The 18,923-nt window shown below is 39.4% G+C and overlaps 1 protein-coding gene across 13 annotated transcripts in view; it reads right to left on the bottom strand.

Annotated features, from left to right (window-relative positions):
- TTLL5 (tubulin tyrosine ligase like 5) overlaps positions 1 to 18,923 on the bottom strand; it is a 149,823-nt gene that overhangs the window by 50,986 nt on the left and 79,914 nt on the right. For 7 of the 13 annotated variants that reach the window (XM_060758169.2, XM_060758177.2, XM_060758202.2 and 4 more), the window contains exons 23-29: positions 18,720 to 18,840; positions 17,263 to 17,409; positions 14,247 to 14,350; positions 13,198 to 13,325; positions 12,797 to 12,910; positions 9,428 to 9,814; positions 6,961 to 7,142 (exon numbers count right to left, since the gene is read on the bottom strand). In XM_060758169.2, the coding sequence (XP_060614152.2) occupies positions 6,961 to 7,142; positions 9,428 to 9,814; positions 12,797 to 12,910; positions 13,198 to 13,325; positions 14,247 to 14,350; positions 17,263 to 17,409; positions 18,720 to 18,840 (1,183 nt within the window). Of the gene's footprint in view, positions 1 to 6,960; positions 7,143 to 9,427; positions 9,815 to 12,796; positions 12,911 to 13,197; positions 13,326 to 14,246; positions 14,351 to 17,262; positions 17,410 to 18,719; positions 18,841 to 18,923 lie in introns of those variants that run through there. The other 6 variants (XM_060758193.2, XM_067462894.1, XM_060758245.2 and 3 more) reach the window with 5 other exon arrangements.

Genomic DNA, 18,923 nt, shown 5'->3' with positions numbered 1-18,923 from the left:
TTCACTATTATCTTCTAGGTACTTCTATTTGGGGTATGCAAATGAGAGGAAATGGGGGTTGAAAGTCCAACACATCTCAGAGTAGCATTAGACTGGGGAGAGTGGATACTTTATCTATCCATTGCCATTGCTCAGGAACAATTGCTTACAGCAATAATACTTCCTCTGAACTTTATGTTTCATGACAAACCATATTTGGATGGATTTGGCACAGTTGCCCACATTTAAACTTGCAGCATAAACATAAAAAAGGACATCGCAAAGAATTTGATAGTTTCTATTTGAATACGAGGTTGAGACATCTAAATAAGAACACCACAGGTCAATGTCATAGTGAACAGTTCCTTGGGGTAGTTAATAGATTTTGTATATGTTAAAGAGTACTTCATTGTCACATTATCAGCCAGAAATACTGTATGTCCAGAGTTAAAAAGCTAATAGTATTGTCTAATAGGTGCACAGAGGTTACAGTCTGTCCTAAGGGAAATAGAAACGACTTTCGAGGTTGGAGAAAAGCTCCAAGTTCAGATGAGAAGATCTGACCTCTCCCTGCTCCAGAAAAATTAATCTTGGCAACCACCCTTTCAATGTCAGAACTTCAGTAATCAGATGTTCCAAAGTAATGGATAGCTTTAAGAGATCTCAGTTCTGAATCATCCTAGGAACCTGGAAAGAATAATTTCCCATTCAGTAATCGCAACTGGAGGAAAACAGGTATCTGAAAAATAGAAACTAAGGGGGAAAGGAAACCACTGCTTTTTTTACACTTTTTTTGCCAGCAAGAACCTATTGAAAGGTTGGATTGCTTGCTTAGTGTATTTTACTGTGACAATATGTATCCACATTTTAAAGTGATCATGGTACCAAAGGGATTCCAAACATTAAATGTAGTCATCAAAAAGTTACCAATAAAAATAGAGTAGTTCCTTTCCTTTCACATTATGCCTACCTCTATTCAAATGCAATCACTCTGTCCATAGACAAAATATTATTTACTCATATAGCACTGAAAGCTGAACTGTTTACAATATTCCTTTGCCGCAAACAATTTATACTCAGTCCACATTTTTTTAAACCCCTTTTCTAACTGTAGAAATTGTAATGGGTTTTTTCCATTGTTAATACTGACTTTAGTTCAGGATGTACATAAAACCAACTATTACTTTTAGCAGTAGCATTTTTAAAGTCATTACTGAGCCAATGTAAGAAAACATCACCAGTCTATTCTAAGTTCGTTCATCCTACAAAGAGTGGGGAAAATGAGTAGGTAACATCGCCCATGAAAATCTTCTTACTGCAAAAATTAATATGCCCCATATATGGTCCTGTGTAAATATGTTGCATGTGATCACTGAGAAATAGTTAGGGACGAGGCGTAGCAACAATGCTGCTGTTTCCTCATCTTACCACTTGTTATATCCAGATGTGCAAAGGGGCCTCTGGAAGAGGGGGAGGAAGATCTGTTCCAAGGCTATTCTACTCTTGACTTAGTCCCATTTTCAGCCACACCCATACAGTAGAAATTTAACCTCAAGGAGCTTTACTACATGCATATATTTGCATTAATCCACAAGTTAAAGGAAAGTGAGAACAAGGAGTAAAAGGGTTGAGAGGTGTGAAATCTGTGTTCATACCAAAAGCTGATCTGGCTAAAGGCCCATGACATTCCTTCCTTGCTTGCTGAGCTTACCAGCTTACAGGATATGCACATGCATAAAAAGCATAAGCGTTCTGGTCTCCAGAAAATGTTCCAGACAAAGACCTGCCAGAGACATTCCTGGGAAACCTGACAAACTTGCAGATTTGTTTGTAGTGTCTCCAGCATATGCATCCATTTAATAATTTCTTAAAAGTGGTTTGTACTACAGCAAATGGTTACTTGCCTTCTGCTGGTACTAAAAGAATCAAGCTCTGAATTAAGTACTCCGAGCCTCAAAACTTCTCAGTAGGAGCTATTTCAACATCACGTCAATGTGCCAAACCTTTGATGATCAGAGAATAATTCTTCCCACAATCAGAGTTTCTTGAAGCTCAGCTTGGTTCAAATAGCGGTCTCCTTCAAATCACAAGCTCCATTCCAACTGCAGAAAAACCACTGCAGCCGGAAGGCAGCAAGAACAGTCCAGAGACACCTTTCTAAAGTATCTACAAACAGAAGGGCTGTTGATACTGTTAGGGAATCTACTCTTCATTATGCTTTTCTTTCCAATATTCTGTCACCCAAGATGCCTATAGAAAGCTATCAAGCAAGGTATAAGAGCAATAGAACCATCTTAGGCATACATCCAAACAAACTGGAATTGAGAAACAAACTTAGAGCCTGGAGACACTATATAGCAGTCATGACGAATAACCCCAGACAGTTTATCAAGTATCTCCAATGGTGGAAGGGCTATAAGCCAGTTTTGTACTATGACTGGTATGTGGCAGAAAGTGGCCCCTAACCACAGCAGATATCCTGCACTCCATAGTCTCTGCAGCACCACCAGGATTTCTCTGTTCCTATAAATTATCACCCTTTTGTGTTTCCATTTCAGCAAGGAAATTATGTGCTTCACTCCCCCCACACCCAATCCTGTTTTCTTGAACATAAATCAGCACATTTGCGGGAAATCTGGCTGCAAGATTTGAGGATTTGGCTGCTTCACCAGAGAAGACAGATGCATCTCTTTCCAGCCCTTGTCTGGGTGGTCCAACATTATCCCTGTGATCAGACTCCCTGGATAGAAAAGCTGGAGCTGTTCCTGGTGATAGCCAGTCCCTGAATTTTCACACAACAGTTGACAGAGAAGGGCAGAGCTCTTACTAAACCTCCCCTCCTCTTTACAAAGTTGGGCCAATTCAACACATTCTTCTATTTACCATCAAATAATCACAAAGTACTGCAGCCTAGGAGACAACAGTAATAAACTACTGCTTCCCACCCCACAGCATGACCACTGATAAAAAGATCTCACACAGAACCACCACAGAGTACACTGCACAGAAAGGCATGTGTTGTGTGTAAAAACAAAAATACTTAGCCAACTAGCAGCCACTTTTTCAGTAACTGCACAAAGCTGGAGTTTCTAAACACTTTTAGAATATCTCCACAACCCAGGAGTGCCAAAAACCCTGCACATACATGATACAGTGAGGTTTGCTCCTTGAATAGCAGACAGTCCCAATCTGTGAGCCACAGTGCATTATTTTAGAAGCTCCATAAGGGAGGGAGGACTGCTCTTCAAGAAACTCAAATCTAAAGGATCCCTGGATTAATGGACATGTGATAACTAAGACTGTTCACACAGGAGCATTTTTTATCAAGGTGGTTCACAATCTATCTAGCCTCAATCTATTCTCAATCCTGATTGGACCAGCTTTCTAGGATTGCAGGCAAAAGGTTTCCAAGGCCCACAGTTGGGATGCTTCAACTGGAGATGCCTGGAATAAAATAAAGGATCACAATAAAAACAAAGCAAGTGAATTTCTGTCCCTTCTGCCTATGTTGATACAAGATCTGTTCGGTGCATTATAATCCTGCAGCACTGTTCTCCTGGCTAATGATTCTAATATGTTCCATGGAAATAAAATGATCTGCAGTGTTCTGTTGACCGCCAAAGGGTGGGAAAATATACCACTGGAAGACGATACCAATCATAATACTTTCCTTAAATGGAAAAATGAAACTATAATTTGTGTTTTAATCAGAGTAAAGCTCAAGCAGTTCTGTCCTCCAAAATGCCAATAACACTAACATTAATGTATGGAGGATGAAAGTGCAGAGATGAATAATTCTGACTGGGTACTCCTATGCCCTTCCTTTTGAGCCAAACAAACATTTTTCACTCACTGAAAGCCCAAAGCTGGAAAGGATCAAATATCACTTTCCAGAACAGAATGCCCACTTGGTCACAATTGTTTTATTTAGGAGTATTCATTTAAAAAACCAGGAAATGCAGCAAAGTGGTGGAATGAAAGGTAGCAGGAGAAACAAGCCTCTGAGCATAAGAAAATAAAATCAACAGAGTTTTCATTAGAATATCAACAATTCCAGGAAAATCAGAAGAGAAATACAGGGTTCCTTCCTCCTCAAAATGTTTATTTTTCTGTGTAGCTTTCAAAGAGTCACTTCCATAGTTACATATTTTTGTGGGAAGATCATGATCTATGGATCACAAACAATTATCAGCAACACATACATCACACTGGTGACATTTATTTCTATTTGTAACATAAATTATTTATACTACAGATATTTATTTATTTATTTATTTATTTATTTTGACTATTTGTATCCCATCCTTCCCACCTCCGGAGGGGAACTCTGGGTGGCTTCACAATAGGCATCCATTTAATGTCAGCAACAGTAATAAATGATAAAAGGAATTAAAACAATGCATTGTCGAATTTCTACACTTTGAAAAACAAGCCCTAGAAACAGCAACAAAAAAGACCATTATATGATTCAGACATGTGGATAACACCTTCACCATTTGGAGCCAATTGAGAAGAACTAAACAGGTTCCTGGACCACCTTAACAGCATCCACCCAAACATCCAATTCTTTATGGAAAAAGAAAATGAAGGAAAACTGCCTTTTCTAGATATCCTAGTCACCCGCAAACCAGATCCACATTTGGGTCACACAGTTTACAGAAAACCTACACACATGGATAGATACCTACAAATAAAAAAAAAAAGAAGCGCCATTAAAGCCCTGGCAGACTGTGCAAAAAGAATCTGTGAACCCCACATCCTCCAAGACGAACTGAATCACCTAAACTGGGCTTTACAGGCCAATGGATACTCCACCACAGACATCAGCTGCAAGACAGAGAACAAGCCAAGAGAGTCAAGAGAAAGATCCACCCAGAGGAAAAGTGTTCTTGCATACATCAAGGAAACCACTGACCACATAGGGAAGCTGATGAGGAAACACAACTTACAAACTATCTACAGACCCACTAAGAAAATCCAACAAATGCTACATTCAGCAAAGGACAAGAGGGATCCTCTCACCTCTCACCTCTGCAGGAGTCTACCGGATACCATGCAGCTGTGGACAAGTCTACATAGGGACCACCAAATGCAGCCTTGCCCAATCACGAATCAAGGAACATTAAAGGCTCTGCAGTTTTCTGGGCCGTATGGTTACATTCCAGAAGCCTTCTCTCCTAACATTTCACCCACATCTATCCTCAGAGGTTGAGGGGTCTGTTGGAAACAAGGCAAGTGGGGTTTATATCTCTGTGGAATGTCCAGGGCGGGAGAAAGAACTCTTGTCTGTTGGAGGCAAGTGTGAATGTTGCAATTGGCTACCTTGATTAGCATTGAATGGCCTTGCAGCTTCAAAGCCTGGCTCTCACCTCTGCAGGAGTCTACCGTATACCATGCAGCTGTGGACAAGTCTACATAGTGTCCATCAAATGCAGCACTGCAAAGACACGAATCAAGGAACATGAAAGACATTGCAGATGAAGTCAGCCATAGCAGAGTACCTGATGAACCAACCTGGACATAGCATATTATTTGATAACACAGAAATGCTGGACCATTCTAACAACCACCATGTCAGACTACACAGAGAAGCCATTGAAATCCACAAGCATGTGGACAATTTCAACAGAAAGGAGGAAATCATGAAAATGAACAAAATCTGGCTACCAGTATTTTAAAAAAATTCTAAAATTATAACAGTAAATAATGAACAAAACTCAAACACAGAGGAACTCCAGACAAGAAACAAACAGGAACAGCTAATCACCTCTCAACAAAGGATTCCCCGTAGGCAGGAACAAGCCACACCTAAAAATGTCAGGCCATCAAATGCTAACCAAGGTGGCCAATTGAAACATTCACACCTAGCTCCAACAGACAAAAGTTTTTCTCCCACCCTGGACTTTCTAAGATATATAAACCCAATTTTCCTAGTTTCCAACAGACCTCACAACCTCCGAGGATGCCTGCCACAGATGCAGGAGAAACGTCAGGAGAGAATGCTTCTAGAACATGGCCAATCCATACAGCCCAAAAAACCTACAACAACCCAGTAATTAAAACAGTTCGTTAATGCTTAAATTACTAAAACATTGTTTGAACCACGCAGGTTTGATATCATAGTTCAGGTCAATCCATTGTCAGTCACACAAACTGGGTATCATTCTAAATTGCTGCCTCTACTGTTCGAAGGCTTCGTTCCATAACCAGGTTTTGAGTTTTATTCTAAATTACAAGACGGAGGAGGCCAATCTAATGTCACTGAGTAGAGAGTTCCACAGACAAGGGGCCACTACTGAGAAGGCCCTGTCTCTTGTCTCCACCAGTTGTGCTTGCGAAGATGGTGAGATCGAGAGCTGGGCCTCTCCCATTGATCTTAGACTTCGCAATGGTTCATAGCAGGAGATATGTTCAGACAGGTAAGCTGGGCCCGAACTGTTTTTACCTTTGTAAGCATTAATTACTAGCCAGTACAATACAGTATAGTACAGATGTACAGCATTAATGTTTCTCCTTTGAAAAAAAAGTGAATAGAGCAGCAAGAGAGGCTACTGTTGTTCTTAACATACATCATTCCTTCATCTTATCTCTGCACAGGTAGAAGAAATCCAAGGCCAATGGAGCAAATGACCTGCTGTTTTAGTCTCCTTTCTGTTCAAGCATGTGGAGTGATAAAAGTATTTGACCAGGTATCTGAATCCACTCCTTCCCTGATTAACTGCTTTTATTCTTTTCAGAAGCAATACCCTGCTCCCATCCTCAACATTTAAAACAAGAATATATCTCACTTCCAGGCCCCTCCACAAGTCCATGCAAACCAAACATGTGTAACATGGTTACTTGTTTCCATGATCTCAGAGCAACATACCCTTCAAATTGGTTTTCACTCATTCACAAGTTTCACCACATTATTTTGCAGTCATGTTCTCAGCTACCAAATCCTGTTTCAGTTCTAAGCAGAGAATACAACCGATTCTGTACCTGTTGTGTAAGGAGGTTTATATTACTGGGTGGACAGTATTGCCTTGTTGCCTGCTTCTCTGCCAATCTGTGCAATTCTGCTGCAATAACACCATGGCTGAATCGCTTGCATTCTTCCCCATCCTTAGTTACTCTGGCAAATGCACTTCGCTGTCTGCTTGGGCTGTGACTCCTTGTACCTGCTGAAGACAGCGAAAAAGTTTCCTTTGCAAAACAATTGCACCAGTCTACAGAGAATATGGCTTCTTTGCCTGAGGGGAGTAAAGATATGTAAATCAAAACTCAGACAAGGTGATTCCTATAAAATGCATTTAAACTTACCTGTAGCTGTGACTCTTCAAATGGTCAATTGTAGGTTTGCCATGTTTTCAACCCAGTAAGTGGCAACCCTCTCTGTTGTGCAGCCAGCTCAAACTTAGCAGAACATGTGAAGCAGGCCTATATGAAGCTCACCTTGAGCCTCAAAATATGAAGATCACTCATGAAAATCTAGATCTTTTGTATGAGGTCCTCCTCTTGTAAAATGTGAGGCAGACCTTATATAAGCCTGTCTTGAATGCTATTTTCTCAGTTGCCTGAAGTGTTGAAAGCAGAGGCTTTAACTGTGGTCAGCACTAGTTCTCCTTCCTTTCTGAGGCTAGAGAGCCTCAGTGCCTTTGGTGAATCCTGCTTTTCCACAGTGACCATCCTGATGTGCATCCAAATCAAGCAATTGTGGTTTTATTATTTGTATTGAGAAAAGGACAAAGATATCTTCTCTGATTCACAAGAGGAGATAGTTGGTCAAAGTATTCCAGCTGCTGGCAGGAATTCTGTAGCACAGCCTAGAAGTTTAATAGAAAGAATCCAAGTCTCTGCTATAATCCAGGTTTATCAAAGTAAGAAATGGCCTAGGCACTGACCAAGAGCAATACTGTACTACAGGTAAAAAACATGGAGTCAAAGACTGAGAACAACACATTTGACTTGTGAGAACAGCCAGTGTTTTGCAACTTGAATGTAGGGAGGTCATGTTTGATAACAACAAGCTGAGAAAGGTTTGTCACAATAAGTAATTAGTAAAAGTTTAAGGCTAACTCTGAGATGAAGCTGATGTCCATTATCATGACTGATATAAAGGCAAAGGTATAGAAAAATGGATCCCTCATCTTCTTCATTGGATATTGCCCTGTGTGTAACTGTGCTTGCTGTCGGTGTTAGAACTAAACAGATCTTGTTCTGTAAAGTACTGGCAAGCATAGAGAATGAGACTGTCTAAAAAGTCAAAAGCAAAGAACAGGCCTTGCTTGCTCCCTTTCTTCTTTCTGCCTTTCTCCCTATGCCAATATGTGTCTGGGTAGGGATGCCTCATCAATATTTTGTGGGCTGGTTGTTGGATTGAATTGATTGCTATGCAGATTCGGGATGAAGTAAGACAATTGATGGTGAGTACTAACAAATAGCAGTATCCAGAGTCGTTGTTTAAAGACCTTAATATAATGGATGTCTTATCACTCCCACTAGACTGAAGGCTTGGAGATGTGTGGTTTTTAAAAGCCTTGATGGTGTTTATGCTTGCCAAGCGTGTGAGTTTCACTGAAAATCAATCAGTGAATGAAATATTGTCCCTACACGAAATGCATTTTTGAAGAATGGCCATGAGATCACAAGATTTCAAAAACCATCTCATAATGATAATCATTAGAAAGAAAAAACAAAGAATGTCACCAAATGAAACAAGGTATAATGAAGAACAAGAAATCACAAAGAGAAAGCAAAATTATAATAAAGATGAAGAGGAAAAACACTAAGAAAAAGTATTTGTGGATATTTCTGATCTAATGGCCTAGTGGAGACAGCAGATGAAAAAGAACTGTGAGCAAAAGATTCTTAGGTAAAATTCATTTGAAGAAAACAACCCAAAAGCTGATGTCCAAAAGAGGAATGGGCTAAGTTATCAACAGTGAGAAAGCAAATGAAGTTTTGGTGCTGCTGAGAGCTGTATGCACACTGCCTGATCATTTCAACAGGATGGTGACTTGCAGAACAAATAAAGAGTTATTCTAAGAAAAATGGTATTTGAATCATCCATTCACAGCAGGTTACTTTATGTTGTTGCCATATAATTTGCCTGAAGTCATTTCACATGGGTAAAGTTTAATCATTTCTTCCTGGACTATTCAGGACGTCTGCCAAAAGTGTGTTACGTGCCGACAGGAGCAAGGTTGGAAAAAGAAAATGATATCTGAAAATTGCCAAAAATAAATTATAATTTTATTATTAATTTAGCAAACATGGAAACCAATTTCTGGATCTGATGGCTTATATTTAGTTTTGAAATAACTACCCTATAGAAAAACAAATAAGAATGCCCTTACCTATATGCTTGAATAGCCCTACTCTGACATTTGGCAGCATAGTCAAATATTCTGAACAAAGAGTAAAAGTATTAGTGCCAGTTAAGCAGCCAAATATCCTGCTGCCTTACCTGCTTTTGCTGAGGATGGCCGGGTCACTCTTTGGCTGTAGATCTGCATAGCACTCTGAAAGGAAGAGAAGGGACTGACAGTAAAACTGCCAGACTGACAACGGTGTAATCCTGCATCGTTGGAGGACAGTTGGGGCACATTTTTTGCTGTGCTAGACCAGCTGTCCATTGCAGTATTTTGGAAAGATGGGGAAGGAATCAGTCTAGAACCAGATGAAAGAGAGAAGTCTGAGAGATGATCAGGCAGCTGTGCATTATCAGAGGCAGCAGTATGAGAAGACAACGGGGAACTGATGCTTTGTGGGAGGATGGCATCAGGAACAGAGGAAGAAGCACTAAGGAGGCGGGGTTGTGGTGCATTCTCATCTTCTGGTGAAGAAGTAACCCCTATTTAAAAAAACCAAAGACATATGCAAGCTAATTGGGGCTTTTCATATTGCTAAATGACCACAAACATGATATACACAATAACATTGGAGTCTTTTTTTGTTTAGAGAAATGAACACTATAAACAAGAGGCATGAAATATAGCAAGACACAATAGTTTTCTACGGGATATATTCACCACTGAATATATCCACTGAATTCATCCTAATCCTGTTTAATTGCTCTGTTTTCATGATATCTCCTATGCCATTATGTCTTTATCCACCTTATTGAACCATTTACCTTTTAATCAGTTCGCATGTTGGCCTCCCCCCCTCCCCATCCAAAATTGGTCTGCTGTGACTTGATGCTTGTTTATTATTGTTATGCTGTTTTGTGCTATTTTAATTAAATTATAATTTGCTGTTGCTTTGCTTTTAACTGTATGTTGCCTGGGCTTGGCCCCATGTAAGCCGCCCCGAGTCCCCTTGGGGAGATGGAGGAGGGGTAGAAAAATAAAGTTCTCCATCTCCTTCTTCACTGACTCTGGCCTTCAAAAAAGGTTTTTCTAAAAGGAATGGATTTTTATTAAAAATTGGGTTCTGGGTTGTTGTAGGTTTTTTCGGGCTATATGGCCATGTTCTAGAGGCATTCTCTCATGAGGTTTCACCTGCATCTATGGCATGCATCCTCAGAGGTAGCGAGGTCAGACCACACTACCTCTGAGGATGCTTGCCATAGATGCAGACGAAACGTCAGGAGAGAATGCCTCTAGAACATGACCATATAGCCCGAAAAAACCTACAACAACCCAGTGATTCTGGCCATGAAAGCCTTCGACAATAAATTGGATTCTGTTTTATTATATACTAGCTTGAGTACTCAAGGTTGCCTGGGTTGTTTGTTTTGGGGTTAGTTCCAGGTCCATCGTTGGTGGAGTTAAGAGTGCTCTTAGATTGCAGGTGAACTCTACATTCCCATACCTACAACTCCTATAACTCACGATGAATGCCCCCCCAAACCCTCCAGTATGTTCAGTCGCTGATCAATTCCTCTGTTTGCTGTCTGCCATAGAAAATAATAGGAAAGCGTTAAGGGAGAGGCAATGAGCAGGGTCATGCAAATTCCACACCAATGGAGAGAGTAAGAAACAATGGATGTCTGTGGTGGAGGAAAAACAGAAACTCTAAGATGGAATTGTCCCTGTATGAAAGCCTTCACTTGGATGGTGGACTCTATGGTGCTGGTGGAGGACATTGGCAGGGTTATTGGACATGTTCACGACACTCTCTATAACCTGCAATGTTATTGGAGGGAGGGCCATTGGTGTCTCCTGAGTGATGGGAGCTATAGCTGCTTGTGGAGGCAGGAGCTTGTCTGTGTAAGTGGACACCCCAGCCATACACACACACATACGTATTTTCACTTTTATTATGTGTATAGATAGCATTATGTTCATTTTAGCTAGATTAGTTATTATACTTTATTGTTGGTATGAGTGCTTTTGAAAGCTTATTTTTAATGTTAATAAAGAGAATTGTCAATGGTTGGTTTGTGCACATAACTTATTATTTCCAAATATATATTATATGTACTTAAGGATGTATATATGTTTTGCTTAGTTCTCCTCCTATGAACCATCAAGGGAGCTTAAGATCGTCTGGGGAGGCCCTACTCGCGATCCCGCCTGCATTGCAGCCATGATTGGCGGGGACAAGAGACAGGGCCTTCTCAGTGGTGGCCCCCTGGCTATGGAACTCCCTCCCGAGGGATATTAGATTGTCCCCCCCTCCCTCCTGACTTTCTGTAAAAAGTTAAAAACTTGGCTCTTTGAGCAAGCTTTTGAGATTGCAGCGAAATAGATAACATGACACTATGAATGATGAACATGGAATGGCCAGACAATGTGATTGGAAGATGTTTTAACAGGATGACACCCATGATTATATGTTTTAATGATTTTTATATATGTTTTATATTGTTATGTTGATTGCTTTAACTGCACTTTATGACTGCATGGCATCGAATCGTGCCACCCTGTAACCTACCTTGAGTCGCCATATGGTTGAGAAAGGCGGGCTATAAATATCGCAAATAAATAAATAGTTACCTTTACTCTACACTGTAATTTTGGAAGTTCCATTAAAATGTTATTCAGAAACCAAATATACATAACATAGACTACAGTTCTTTAATAACTTACACACTCAAAATTAATTCTTAGAATTGTAACCACTGAAGAACTTTTCTGTCTCTTCTACAATACTGTAGTGATGAGAGCATTAGAAATTCTACAGGATAGACCATATATTCTTTCTATTGTTCATGGAAATATGCGATATGAAAGTTAATTATTTGAAATTATTAAAGAGGGCTGAGCATCCCTTAGCTTTAATACTTGGGACCTGAGGTATTTTGGATTTTTATAATTTTAATATCTGTATTTGCAGATATGTACATAATGAGGTATCTTGGATATGGGACCCATATCTAAACATGAAAATCCTTTATTTTTCATATACATACAGCCCAAAGTTCATTTTCCACAATATTTTAATCATGTGCATGAAACAAAGTTTATTCACAGCGAACCACCAGAAAATGAAGGTGTCACTATCTCAGCTATCCGTGTGGACTACTTTAAATTCAAGAGTTCTCAAAATTCCGAATAAGGTACACTCAATCTGTATTCACTTGACTGATCTATTGTTTTTTATACCACTCAAAATCAAAACAATAGAAAAACAACAAATCTTACTATGATGAACGCTACAATAAAATTTGAAAAAGAAATGCTTTTAGTGTCTTAACATGATGATTATTCTGCTCAAAGTTTAATTTAATGTAAGTCAAAGTTTTGCAAACAAATGTGGTTTTCTGCTGCACTCAATATATCGGTCTGAATATCAAAAAGTAACTATATATTATGTCAGACCCAAAGATTCAGTCATGTCACCTTGTGTTATATAGGATGCAAAATTAGTCATATCTAGTTTTACTCACTGGATGGTCTGGTTTCTTTGGGTTGGTCACCTTTTAGCTCCTCTGCCACATTTTCCTTAACCACTGGAATTTGAGATGGCTGTTTTTCAGTTACTTCCAATTTTTCTGCGTGATCTGAAAAGAAATTTGGAACTGAGTAAAGAAAATCCAACTCCCATCACACTGTGAAACAGCACGCGCTGATGATCTGTAATGTTTACTACCTCTCACCACTTTCTAATGCTGCAATAATTGAGTATCTTCAAACAAAAATCCATCACAGCAATAAAAGTGTTTATCAATCCAAACCATTTGGTATTTACACATATCTAATACGGAGACCAAGTGAAATACTGCAGCTTCTCCACAGTTCTGTGTGAGGCTATCAGAGACAACTATTAGAAAAAGGTATGCATGCTCACCTTCTTTGCCTCTGTTTTCCAACTGGCTATTACTGGGCTTTGAAGTTCCAGGGTTTGTTCCCAGGAAGACACTTGCTGATTTATTCTTGTGTGTATAAAAAGTCAACACCTCTTCCAGATCACTTTCACTAAGGAAATAATAATAACAATTGTATTTCTTGCCTGCCTCTTCTCGTCGCTCAAGGAGGATTATAACATAGTTAAAACACAAATCATTCTATAAAATACATGTATTAAAACACATTTCTATAAAAAACATTAAAAAACACAGAACAAAGATTACAACACAGGACGCAACTTTAAAATTGATGATTACAACATATAGCAAGTGTTTGTAATTCTGTGACACAATTTCAACGGATGCTCAGAGATGCTTAGAGAGAAGCATTCAATGGAAAATAAAAATTAAAAATACAATACAAGGAAAGAAACTAAAAGGAAGTGGAAACTGAATTAATACATTTTCTCAGAAAACTGCTCAGTGAACATCCATACCAGCTTTAAGGTCTTTGACATCCAAAGCTTTAGGCCAAATACAGAGATTACCACAATGGTAGTTGTCGTCCCTTCCCACCAATGCACATAAATAAGAGGCCTAGTAATAAGAAAAAGTTGACTGTAGAAGGTCAACATTTTTTACAAGTGTCACAGAAATACTGAATAAGACTGCTGACAGAATTATTTTTAAACATTCCAGTCTAATGGACAAGGCTGCCGGGAGCCCTGGGATCAGTGCCCATCATTCAACTATAACTACTCTAAAGTTATACTTCCCCCTTCTTTCATGCAACCATAGTCACTGCGTCGGAAAATATGAAAACAGAAAAAGGGATTCTGCATCAAGATAGCCTTCATGTTGACAACACTATATACCAACTTCTATTTGTCTGTGGGAGCTCACACCGCTCCCCGAATTCAAACCACCGACCATTCGGTCAGCAAGTTCCGCAGCTCAGTGGGTTTAACCCACTGTGCCACCAGGGGTTCCCAGCATATCTGCAAATAAGGGCACATAATGCTTAAGAAACACATTAAAAATCAGTCCTTACCTTGCTTTAGTAACAAATTCATGAAAACCTTCAGGATCCACACCCTCTTCTTCCTCCTCCTCCTGTTTTTGTTTTAATTTTTTCTGAGCCATCTGATCAGTTTCCTATAAGTAAGCAACACTGAAGTAACCTCTTCAGCCATCCTGACTGCATATACATTATGAGGTATTTAAAATGTTTAAAAGTGAAATAGCTAAGGGAGATAGCACATCAAGGATACGCAGCACATTGATTCTACTGATCCTCAGCTAATCCTGAGCTACAAAACAGCCCAATGATTACAAGCAGTATACCCATATTTTCAATCTGTATAAGAATGAGGACTAGATTTTTTTTAATGAAACCACAAAGAGTCCACGCTGCTCTATAATATCATCTAGAGTAGTAGTTCTCAACCTGTGGGTCCCCAAGTGTTTTGGCCTACAACTCCCAGAAATTCCAGCCAGTTTACCAGCTGTTAGGATTTCTGGGAGATGAAAGCCAAAACACATGGGGACCCACAGGTTGAGAACTACTCATCTAGAGCCTTCTCTAGCATATTAAAGATTTCAGGTTAACTAATGATAAATCTTTTCAATGACACTTTAAAAAGTATTCCTTGGTCTGTGGGGCAATGTTGAAGGTAATACATTTTTCTTTGGAATGTAACTTAAATTGTAAAATAAAAACATTTGTGAATACGGAGTTTTAATTGCCTAAAGGTCTGTCCTTGTGCTTTTCTATTCTGCTCCTGAGTACGCATGCCCAGTTTGGAACACATCTCACTATGCTAAAACAGTGCATGTGGCTCTTAATGAGACATGCTGCATTATCATAGGGTCCCTGCGCCCTGCACCACTGGAGAAATTACACTAATAATCTGGTATTGCACCACCTGACATCCGCCAGGAAGTAGCAGCCAATAATGAAAGCACCAAGGTAGTGACATCTCTAGCCCAGCCCCTATATAGAGGAACTCAAAGTAACACCTCAGCAAGCAAGAGTCCAAAAATGGCAGGCAAAAAACCCAGAACCTCAAGTCATGGCTGATACCAAATGAGAGACTCCTTCCTGGGCACACAGAAAACTGGGTGACTTGGAAGGCGCTGAACAGACTGCGTTCTGGCACCATGAGATACAGAGCCAACCTTAAGAAGTGGGGTCCATGACATGCGAGTGTGGAAAAGAGCAAACCACAAACCACCTATTACAACGCATCCCGAGCCCAGCCACATGCACAATGGAGGACCTTCTTATAGCAACACCAGAGGTACTCCAAATAGCCAGCTACTGGTCAAAAGACATTTAATATAATGCCAAGTTTTGTGTGTGTGTGTTTTTTTTAAAAAAAATACAATAAACTGTATCCTTGTTTCACTCCTGATATGATAAATCAATAAATTGCCTAAAGGTTTACTTCTAAAAACCTTAACTGGCTTTATTGTTTTAAGAAAGCATGTACGATTATAAGCACATTTGCAACCTACTATGGATCTTAACTATTAGAATGTACAAATAATCTTCACATGAAAAATAGCATATTTTTAAATGTAGCTGCATTTGTATGTACTATGCACCTACATTACTTTATTTACTTTCAATGCAACTGTTTATACGGTACAGACGCACGAAATGTGTGAGTTTTAATGGCAAAATATGCATAGCATATGTGTACTTAAATAGCTGGTTTTGCTTACAGAGGAGAAAGAAAGAAGCAATACTATTGTCAAATTCATCCATGCCACTCCCAATTGATAGATTGTAAGTGTCAAACTGAACTTGGGCACCTTCTATCTGGCATTCTCTGACTAATGGAAGCTAAACAGTGAACTGTGTGGCTAAAATATACTTTTCAAGATTCATTAGTTATGGTGTTTACAAAGTGTAAATGGTGGGTGAAGAAAAACAATGGACAACAAAACATTATAAAATTAAAATTGCTTTAAAACTATACTATATCCACAGTGTTGAATTTATCTTTTTTTTAAAAAGAGTTCCAAATACTAGGGTCTTAGACATGTTTCTTGCAACACATTAGGTTATCTCCTTTTGCATTTGTAAAAGATTAATTGTACTTCAGTTTTTTAAACCACCCACCTATACCTCGGCCACACATTAAGTCAGAGAACATCAACTTGGCAAGCAAAAGGCATCATACTGTGTGACTACTAGTTTGAAAACCACTATTCTACAGCATCTCTGTAAAAACAATTTAATTTGGACTTCACTTTACTGAACTAATTTGCAAAAGCCCAATGATACCATCAAAGTTTTCTGATCGCTGTTTTCAAAGAGAATCAGAATCATAACATGGAAAGTATTTGCTTGCGAAATCTACCTAGAGACACAGCCAGTTCAGTCCCTGTTCTATTACATTTCCCTGTCTACTTGTTCTCAATACGATAAGCATTTATCTGATAAAATTTGGGTTTCCTGCTTAGCAAAAAGTGACATCAGCAACCCAAGTAACAAGACTCAGGGCCTGATAAAACAGGTTATCAAGTTATTACAAAAAAAGCTGAGTAAGCAAAAGCTTATGCCTACCCTGTACTATCTGAAAATAAATTTGAGTTTAATGATCTGCGACATTGCCTCTTTTCAACTTACAAAGCAGGAAGTTTGAAAGCATGATTTACTCATGATTTTACTTTGTCTGCTTCTTTATATCATTTCAACCTTTGAGTAGGAGCCCCTGGTGGTGCAATGGGTTAAACCGTTGTGCCAACAGGTCAGAGGTTCGAATCTGGGGAGAGCATGGATGAGCTCCCTCTGTCAGCTCCAGCTCCCCATGCAGGGACATGAGAGAAGCCTCCCACAGGATGGTAAATCATCAAAACATCAAGGCGTTCCATGGGCAGTGTCCTTGTGGGCAGCCAATTCTCTCACACCAGAAGCAACTTGCAGTTTCTCAAGTCACTCCTGACAAGAAAAAAAGCCTTGGAGTAAAATAAAATAAAAGCAGGGAGCACTGATGTCTAAAATCAAACACATTCCTCTTCTCCTACACTAGACCCCAGCTTACACAACCAATACTCACCCTATTATAACAGATGATGAATTCACCAAGCTGGTGAGCCAAGATGCGCCTACGGTCAAACAGGGCTAGGCGCCGACTTGGGAGAAGCATTCTCAAAGACTGTTGAAGATTACTTGCTGCTCGCTTCAAAAAGCGAACCACTAGCTCCTGTCATCAAGGAACAAAATTAAGGAATAAATCCATCTAATGGATGTCTTCTATTTCATTGTAAAATGATATTGACAATGATATTGAATCCCACCCATGGGGAAAAGTCAGATAGAAATGAATAAATAATGTTAATAATAATAGTAATAATAATAATAATAAGGTTTTTGGACTGGGGATAAGAAGCATATTGTAAAACAGTAAAAAAAAGCAAACTCATAGGCAAAAAGATGCAAGTTATGATGTTCAGGAAACTATGACTATCAGAAATTCATAGTTTCTGATAGTTATATAAAAGCTCATAAGTGGATTACAAGCTTTTATATCAAATTCTGAATATGACTATCACCACTATGCATCTCTGGCACCACCTTCTCCAAATCTCATGCCTTATATCAACCTGGCTGGAAAACCATGCCTTTCTATCCCATTATGTCAGCCCCAATAGTAGGAGGAACTGTCTCTAAAATGAACACTAAAGCAAGATGCCTGACTTGGGTGTTTAGCTTCAAACATATTCTGTCTCCAGTCTGGATTTACTTTTGGTTAGGTGCCCTACTAAACATGCAAATGAACTGCCTCATAGCCAAAGTGTTGAATTTCACAGCTTGCATCTCACCAGCATTATATTGGGTTGGTTTGATCTGTTATTTTAAACATTATTTTTCACAGCACAGCAGACAAAGTAGCTCTCAGAGAGCCAGTTTCAATTTTCCACTTGGAAAGAGCAGGAGTAACATTTTCCACTGAGGCAAACTGATTATTCCCAATTCCTGACATAAGGCTTTTAATCTATGAGCTAGATTGGCTCTTTCCTTGTAGCCTGTTTTCATAGTCTCTTTTTGGGCTAAGAAAACTGCCTGCTAAGGGCAAGGACTGGAAGGGGGTCTGTTTTATTAAATGTTAAAAAGCGGCTGCTTCATATACAGAACAATGGTTCAGCTACTGTCTGGGGAGTCAGTAGACAACTCAAAATTATGTCTGGAAACCATGTTCCTGATACAGACAGTTCAACATGGGAATGGGAAACCTATGTGAAAAGGTGGGAAATAAAGAACTATGCTCTATTCAGCTGGGTTGATCTCCTTCAGAGCCTAAATACTTCTCTTCTAAATGATCTGCACACAAAGAATGTAGCCTGGCCCAAAGAGAAGTATTCAAATCATTTCAGAGGCAGGATGAGCTAGTCTTGCAATGGTTAACTAACCCTAGCTGATGGAAATCAGCTTCACACTGACTGTGATTCAGGAATGCTGACTAGGCTGGTTTCTCCTCCATGAAAGGAGTTGGATAAGCAGACTATGTCTTACCATTTGTTCATCTTCCTTAGCAGCCCAGGCAGGATTATGGACCTGATCCCCAGCCTCTTTCATCAGGCGCAACTGAACACGATGCAAGTAGGCAGAGAAAGCCTTGCGAGCCTGAACTTTGCTGCAGAAGCAGAGAGGCATAGATAACTGTCAGAAGTACAGTTGAGATCCACTGACTTTAGACTCAAAAACTTCTCTGAGCAC

This window comes from Anolis sagrei, chromosome 1 (assembly GCF_037176765.1).
Source record: "Anolis sagrei isolate rAnoSag1 chromosome 1, rAnoSag1.mat, whole genome shotgun sequence".
Classification (NCBI taxonomy): Eukaryota; Metazoa; Chordata; class Lepidosauria; order Squamata; family Dactyloidae; genus Anolis; species Anolis sagrei.
The sequence above is the reverse complement of the archived record's forward strand: the minus strand, read 5'-3'. Positions and strand labels throughout refer to the sequence as shown.